Source organism: Watersipora subatra, chromosome 3, assembly GCF_963576615.1.
Source record: "Watersipora subatra chromosome 3, tzWatSuba1.1, whole genome shotgun sequence".
Taxonomy (NCBI): Eukaryota; Metazoa; Bryozoa; class Gymnolaemata; order Cheilostomatida; family Watersiporidae; genus Watersipora; species Watersipora subatra.
The window spans coordinates 13,426,414-13,434,281 of record NC_088710.1 but is presented as its reverse complement, the minus strand read 5'-3'; the positions used below and the strand labels follow the sequence as shown (position 1 = coordinate 13,434,281).

The following is a 7,868-nucleotide window of genomic DNA, read 5'->3' as shown; positions in this document are numbered from 1 at the left end:
AGTCATGACAGATGAGTCATGACAGATGAGTCATGACAGATGAGTCATGAAATATGAGTCATGAAATATGAGTCATGAAATATGAGTCATGACTCATCTGACATGACTCATCTGTCATGACAGATGAAAGTCATGACGGTCATGAAATATGATGGTACTGACACACAAAACCAAAATTTTGAATAGATTAACTCAGTATGTCTAAGTTTGATTGTACGACAGTCAAGAATGATGATTCAAGAATGACTAAAAATTTCACGACACACCTTTGAAGTATTCTTGTAGAAACCAAGTTCTTTCACAAAAATAGAAAATTATGTTTCTGTGTGAATGCTCGATGCTTCATTTAGGTTTATGCAAGCGACCTACACACTAATACACACACTAATACACACACTAATACACACACTAGACTATGCTTGTACATATAAATCTGATTCTGCTCCATTTACACTGGACCAGCAGGGCAGCGTGCTGCAATAAGCCCAGTCTCTTACCCTATATATAATACACGGAAATTTGAACTATGATCAAATGGTACCAGATGTCAGCTCTCATATAACACTGCAGATATAAACTGGTGATTTTTCATACCAACTAAACCGAATGAGCTGTACAGATATCTAATCAATGTTTTGTGATCTCACTACAAGTTAATTGATGCTAACCCATATCTCCAAGCTGTGTTGAATTTCTCTCTTACTTCCCTAGCAATCTGAACTAGTGATATTTTATATAATCATAAACAAGGAAAATAATTTTATATTTAACAAATGGATATTTTAACATTAGTTTTTTTATCCTCATACTTTTTAAAACTAATTACAGGTGTTTTTTGAATTTTTCCAAGTGGCTCCACATTTTACACACGACTGCAGGCAGACATCATACAGAACATCATAAATAACGCGCCTTTGCCATTTGAGTTATTTTAAAAAGAAGAGAACGAGTTCAAACATTCTTTATAGAGAGTCAATTACACTGAATATACAAGTTTACATAAGTTATTTCTCTTGAAATAAAAGGCATAGACAATGTTGAAACTTTCTTTAAACAGTCTATATCACAATTTAAAAAGTTTTATGGCCAAGTTTTTCAATAATGTATATTTGTTAAGGCTGTTCTGAAGCATTTCACTACATACGAATAGTTCAACATATAAATGACCATTCAGAACTTTTGTTTAAGTATGCTGGTATTTCTTGAAAGTGAAAATAGAAATATTTGACATAAAATGTTTTATTGTATTCCAGATGCTAGCAATACCTGCGTACATGTTGTATAGACTAGCCTTAATAGATTGTTTCGCATATGAAGGACACGAGTCTAGTTCACCTCAATGAATTCAGAGCACCACTAGCTGTCATAGACAGGTTCAACCACTTCTCATCTTTTCATTTCGCCAAGGTCTTCTATAGCATCTTCTTCAATCTAAAGTAAATACAAACTCAACGTAAACTTTTCATCTACAAAAATAAATCATAAAAATTTATCAATGAATTAATTATTGGAACTGCCACTACTGAGAGAGCGAGATTGCATATGAGAATGTAGGTGCCTTTTTTAATTGCGATGGGATGTATATTGGAGTTATGTCCAAGCTGTGAGGACAACTAATGGAGCATATACAGTAATCTCTACCTAGGAAACTAATTTGTCTCGGAAGTAATTTTGTAAGTAGAAAATGTCGAAAGTAGAAACCCATTTTACCATATAAATGCTCTAATCTGTTTCAAGCATCCACAAAACTCAGGTATAATGTTTGTACAAGCAACATATACATGTAATGGTGAAAACCCACAGCAAATACATCTTCATAATATACTACTGCATAGTAAATGACCAATGAAAAAGTTACACATGAAAAGAAGCAATCGAGAAAGGACGAATAAAAACTACAAACGGTATGTTTGTCTGTTTACCTTTGGCCATCTAGATGAGACTTTTCGAAGACCACAGGGAGTGGGAGCTGAGTGTTGCATTAGTATTGCTCAGTGTAAATGTTTTTAAATAAGTAAATGAAAAGATTTATTTATATCGGCACAAACTGAAAAACTGCATCATCATACAAAACACACAGAACTTGAATTTGTAAAAACGAAAGTTCTCTTACTCCGGGTGTGATGTATGATAACGCTAAATTATACGACAAACTAAAGTAAGATATTTGCTGCTCGCTGACATCCGCTAGCAAAGTAAACTGAGTGAAATGTTTTGTACCCATGGAAAGCAAAAGGTCAAAACATGAAACAGATAAACAAGCCAATGTATGAGAGACCTTTCGTACATAAAAATGTTTTTTGTTAGTTGATGCAAAATGTCTAAAATGGATGTTTTGTAACTTGAAAATTTCGCATGTAGAAAGTTTTGTAGGGGTTTCACTGTGAATGTACATACATGCATATACATGTATATATATATATCAGCTGGCATTACCTGCGGCCACTTGTCAGGCAGTACATCAAATAAATCATCAACAAAGTCACCCTGAATGACAATTTCATCATCTCCAGTAACTGATGCTCCGCAGGCAAACCTTCCACCAAGGAATTTACCTGCAGACTTGACATCTATGTCTACAAACGGGGAGAGAGAGAAAGTGAACAAGGTAGTTGAACACAGTTGGTAAAGATCACTGTGCAGGTAAAGGTCACTGTGCAGGTAAAGGTCACTGTGCAGGTAAAGATCTGGTTTACATATAACTCGATAGAATCAACAAGCGAATAATTGCAAACAACTAAGTTAGAAAAGACTAGGGGTTACCAAATGTAGCCAAGCCAGTGACAACAGTCACCATCTTGCGTTTTCCTCGAGGAGCTTTTGACAGCGTGATACGCTTTGGTGCTTTCTTCGCTTGCACCGTCTTATGGGCTGCCTTTCCGCCTCGCTTCTGTCGTTTTTTCTCTTCTTTCTCATCCGTTGGCTCCCCTTCCTCAATGTTGAGTTTGTCAAACTCTTCAGGGAGATGAGTCTGTAGCCAGGCCTTGCACTTGTCATAATTTGGTCCATATTCACAGTACTCCGGAGGCATGCCACACACTGTAACGGCCCAAATGCTCTGATATATTAGAAAGAAATGTTTGGAATTGGAGGCACCCACATTAAATGCTAAAAATGACCGGACTCTGAGAGAAATGAACCAGCAATGAAATAGAAAAAGAACTAACGGCAGATACAAGAAATATGAACAGCAGTATATCGATCAAAAGGCCAGTTTTTGGACTTTAGTAGAAAAGTCACAGAGAAAATATTTCTTGAAAATATACTCTGTCGTCAATATCCACACGACCCATCGCCATAGATAATTAAATATACAATCCTTTTTACAGAAGTAAGGGAGATAGAGAGAATTAGACAGAGAATACAGTGTGACGAGATAAACTGCAGTACAAAGACGCTGTACAGTCAAACTATGACATATCAACTTATTTTTTTCTGAATTTACTTCGCAAGTTGAGGTCAACACGCACAAAGGTTGTTTATAATTATCTTTGAGGACAAAGATAATTATAAAAAACACATAGCATTTTATTTAATACTTCTCAAATCTCAAACAATTTAACCGTAACTACTTATGGCAATCAAATACAGCATTAAAAAAGATCCATTATATAAAATTATATACAAACTATATGTAAAGACCGAAATTATATGTAGGAAACTAAATGAAGCATTAATCAGTAAAAGAATGCTTTTATTGTCAGATAGTTGTCCATTGCAGACAGACAAATTGAGATGTAACCCTAATGATACAGCAGAGTGACAAGGTGTTGCAGCCTGTCTAAATTGAACTAAAACCTTATAAATTAACATAACTTAATTATATCTATTTTTAGCTCTATATTGGATACTTTTTAAATTTTGTTTTCAGCTCTTACAGCCAGCTTCTCTACTTCCATGCATTTCCAGTTTCCTGTTCTTCGCATTACTTCCTTCTTTTTGATTGCTAGTGGTACTTTCAGAGATGTTTTTAAAAATTAATGCTAAGATGTTTGCTCTTGCTTTGTTGTTTTAATTATCAAAAGACATTGCATTGTCCCTTTTTCATAACCCCTCACGCTAGTCTCCCTAGGATCTTCTGCTAAGCAACTAAGCGAGAAGGTATAAAGCGCTGAAACATATTACAAACAAATGACATGAAGGGGAATTTCATACAAAATTACTGGTTTACAAGACTGCAATATTTTGAGAATTTTTGAGCATCATATATTGGAAATGACTTTGTATGTCGAGACAAGTATTTGCTCACATTTCGTGTCACATATTGACACCCTCGCATGTAGAAGCAGTGGTAAGCCCAAGTTTGATTGTATACTGGCTAGAGATAATATGTATGACTAAAGATGAGTCCACATTGAAATATTGCTTACAAAATGGCCAGTACTTGAAGGGAACATGTCCTGTCAATAATGAAATATCTCATCTAAGCTAATCAGCAAACAGCATATAAACTACGCTGAACACACTCCACAAACACTGGCTATAAACCAGTGTTAACAGGATACAGAAGGTTATTTTGTTACTACTACTAGTCAAACTGTATCATAAGAAACTGGATACATTGAATAAACAGATGACTGTAAAATGCTGAGACAAGTGAAAGCAACTCTGAGCACATACACATGCAATTTTATTCTAAAAACAATCTGTACTTGTTAACAAGATTAGGATAAGAAACAACCAGTTCAGTACACTTAGGTTGGTGATGCTTTGCCCAAATCAGCTATGCAAGAACATTTCCGCAAGTCATTAGTTTCTAACGAAAAAATGAAAACTTAGAGACAAATAAATCGTAAAAAACTCTAAAATACAGACTTGCTCTAGCTTCAGAAGAAAATGACGAGATTTAGCTGCCTTAAGACAGTTGCTACGATTGGTTGCTAGAGTATCCTAACATCATTTTTTAAGTCATTCCACAGAAAGCGACACATATAAATCTGACAGTATTAGCAGTAGTTTGTTTTATCTAAAGATTTTAAAATCATAAAATACCTTGCACTGATAGCCCTTGTAGAAACTTATGCAGGTAACTATATGAACTGCTAGTTGAAGCTCGGTATCAGCCTGAAACTGTGTTAAAGTAAATAAGCAAGAATAACCTACCTCCACAATACGCTACAGACAAAGGATAGGAGACTCCTGGTACTGGATCAGTAGGTGGCAGCCAATCGCTGGCAGGTGCTTCTCCACCAGCCATACTGCTATGCAACACAAATTCGCAGTTACACCTAACAAGGGAAACGAAGCTATCTTTTCTTGAGCAAGGAAAAACTATGACGATAGTAAGTAATGCTGGTGAGTATACATGAAACCGAGGTGCTACTAGCCATAGAAATGTGAAGGAAATATGCAAAATACTTCAGCAGTAGACATAAAATATAGAACAAGTATAATATAGAAGCACAGCCAACCTTGCGTATGGTATGATAAAAATATGACTCATGTGGCCACGATATTTGCAGTTAGATGTGGCCACGATATTTGCAGTTAGATGTGGCCACGGTACTTGCAGTTAGATGTGGCCACGGTACTTGCAGTTTGAAACGAATAAAGAAAAACTGAGAACAGATGAGTTTTTTCAAACATTTTGAGTTGAGCTCGTCAATGGAAACACGGAATAGCGAGTTCACAATGAAACTATGTAGTCCTTTTATAATAATACTAGACGAATCCCCGGCATTGCCCAGGTAATAAAAAGTTCTTGCGCAGAAAATTTATTTTTATTTAACATATACAACATTTACCATCATAATTTTTAAACTTCATGTCATGAGAAAAGTGTTTTGTGCAGATGAAATAAATTAAGAGAAACACTAAAACAACTGTAAAGGTGTTTAAATGTGAAATAATTAGCAAGTAATGCCTAGATAAATTATGACTTGTTACAATGGTTACGATGAAAAGTGAATTGATACTAATACAATTAAAAAAACTGAAAAAAAATCACAAATACATTAAATTACTAATAACAATAAGTACATAAGTCTGTCTACACATAATGTTACTGTTGCTGCACAAGCTATCCATCAAAATTTTGAATGCGACTATACTGGTACCTCTCGATAGTCGATACTGGCACAAATGTAAAAAATGAGATATCGAAATTGAATACATCAGTGAAGCATACAAGAGTACTTTGTCTGATCGAATCAAAAGAGAATGTAGAGGCAATTCCTATTTGAAAATGTTCGTGTGAACATTCTTAAGTTCTATAATTTCTAGCGATTACCCTTTGCAATAACCAGAAATTGAAGATTGAACTTGTGTTGCTACAGTTGCACTGTAACGGAACATTTTAAATTGAACTGGCACAATTAAAAATTACAAATATAAAACAACACATTTTGAAAAAGCTTTTAAAAAGATTTCCAAAGAACAAACACAAAAGTAATATTAACTCATAATAAAACGTACATATTTAGCTTTAATCGCGATAAGGATACAGTAGATGAGCTAAATAAGATAAGGACGACTTAGCCTTATGATTAGGTGCGCGTGTTTGCATACTTGCAATTGCAATCGTAGCGAATTCAATTGCAGTACGGTGGGGAACTTTCATTGCTAGACTTTAATCGCTATAGATATACGCAGCGATGACAGAAAACAAAAAACCAACAAAAGGTAAACTTTGAGATTTGTATATAGGTGGTTCCAATGACTGAGCTATCAATTCTTAGAAAAACAAATGTACTGCTTATAAATATGCATGTTTAAGGAAAGTTAGATTACACTTTGTGTGTTTGTAACTAATACCCTACAGGATGAAAATATTCGATGGATATAGAAATTCGCAATTTCGCGAACAGTCAATTCCGCGAATAATTAGTTCTGTTTTTAAACACAAGGGAGAATAACTACTGCCTCAAATTAAAAACTAGCCGCTAGGCAGAAATACTAAGCGTAGCCGAGTTCCAAAACTTTTTTAAAATCATCGCCGGGGCTTTGAGTTAACCCCATTGCCAATGCATCACACTTATTTACAAAATTATTCAAGGTTTTCACAAGTTATTCGGCATGGCTTCGTCATCACAAAAATCTCTCCAACTGTCTTTTTACATTGAAATCAACTCCATCAACCTCTAATACCGAAGTTGATGACGATAATGCTTCTGATCTGGACATTACGGTATTCATTTGATTTGCAGTGCCGATACATTTTTCCATAAAATAAATGCGTTAACTCATTCTCTTGTTTAAAAACTGATCACTTTCATTCAATACTTCAGCTATTGTTTTTGTACTTCCTTAACACTTATTAATATTTTTTCTTTTTTTGTGTTTACTGCAGATTGAGAATGAAACAGAACCTATTCTGATTACAAAAACTAGAGACAAGTAGTAATATTCACCAAGGCAGGAATATTGGCAGAGAAGCAACCAGTCAACCTAGACCCCTTCATCAACAACAACTTCTTGATATCGCTGCAGCAAACATGATTATATTATATATTCTATTTCATGTATAGATATATTATAATTTATTACAAACTTGTGTGTACAAATAAAATATTTCAAATACAAATAAAATTTTACAAACGATGAATGAAGTAAATAAAAACAGTTTAGCCCATACGGCGGTTGTCTGGCAATAAAATTAAACTGATACTCTTGATAAATAAATACTAGCATGTAATGGTGCTCTCTGACTAGTTATTTTGATAATAGCAGCTCTATAACGCTGTCACTGTCTTGGGTAGATGTTAAAGGCGATTCTCTCGCTACTACATGACTGGTAAGGGAGTTATCATCAGAACTCTTCTTGTGGCTTACTATTGCAAAGTTCTGCCGGTTGGCCAAAAATTTGTGCTCGTAAAGGCGTTTTTGTTCCTCTTTTAAAACAGATATATTCTCCTCATTAGCAGCTGCGG

General features: G+C 34.8%; 1 protein-coding gene across 1 annotated transcript; it reads right to left on the bottom strand.

Annotated features, from left to right (window-relative positions):
- Nucleotides 1–945: 945 nt before the first annotated feature.
- LOC137391003 (density-regulated protein homolog) lies at nt 946–5,239 on the bottom strand. Its single transcript, XM_068077330.1, has 4 exons — nt 5,104–5,239; nt 2,764–3,039; nt 2,437–2,576; nt 946–1,431 (listed from the first exon to the last, which is right to left on the bottom strand). Exons 1-4 carry the CDS (start codon nt 5,195–5,197, stop codon nt 1,387–1,389), a joined length of 555 nt encoding a protein of 184 aa, XP_067933431.1. The 5' UTR covers nt 5,198–5,239; the 3' UTR covers nt 946–1,386.
- Nucleotides 5,240–7,868: the final 2,629 nt, after the last annotated feature.

Coding starts and splice junctions, on each gene's coding strand:
- LOC137391003 (XM_068077330.1), bottom strand. CDS start 5,197: ATGGCTGGTGGAGAAGCACCTGCCAGCGATTGGCTGCCACCTACTGAT. Junction 3,040..5,103: donor GTCTGTAGCGTATTGTGGAG/GTAGGTTATTCT, acceptor GGGCCGTTACAG/TGTGTGGCATGCCTCCGGAG. Junction 1,432..2,436: donor TGCCTGACAAGTGGCCGCAG/GTAATGCCAGCT, acceptor TATTTACTTTAG/ATTGAAGAAGATGCTATAGA.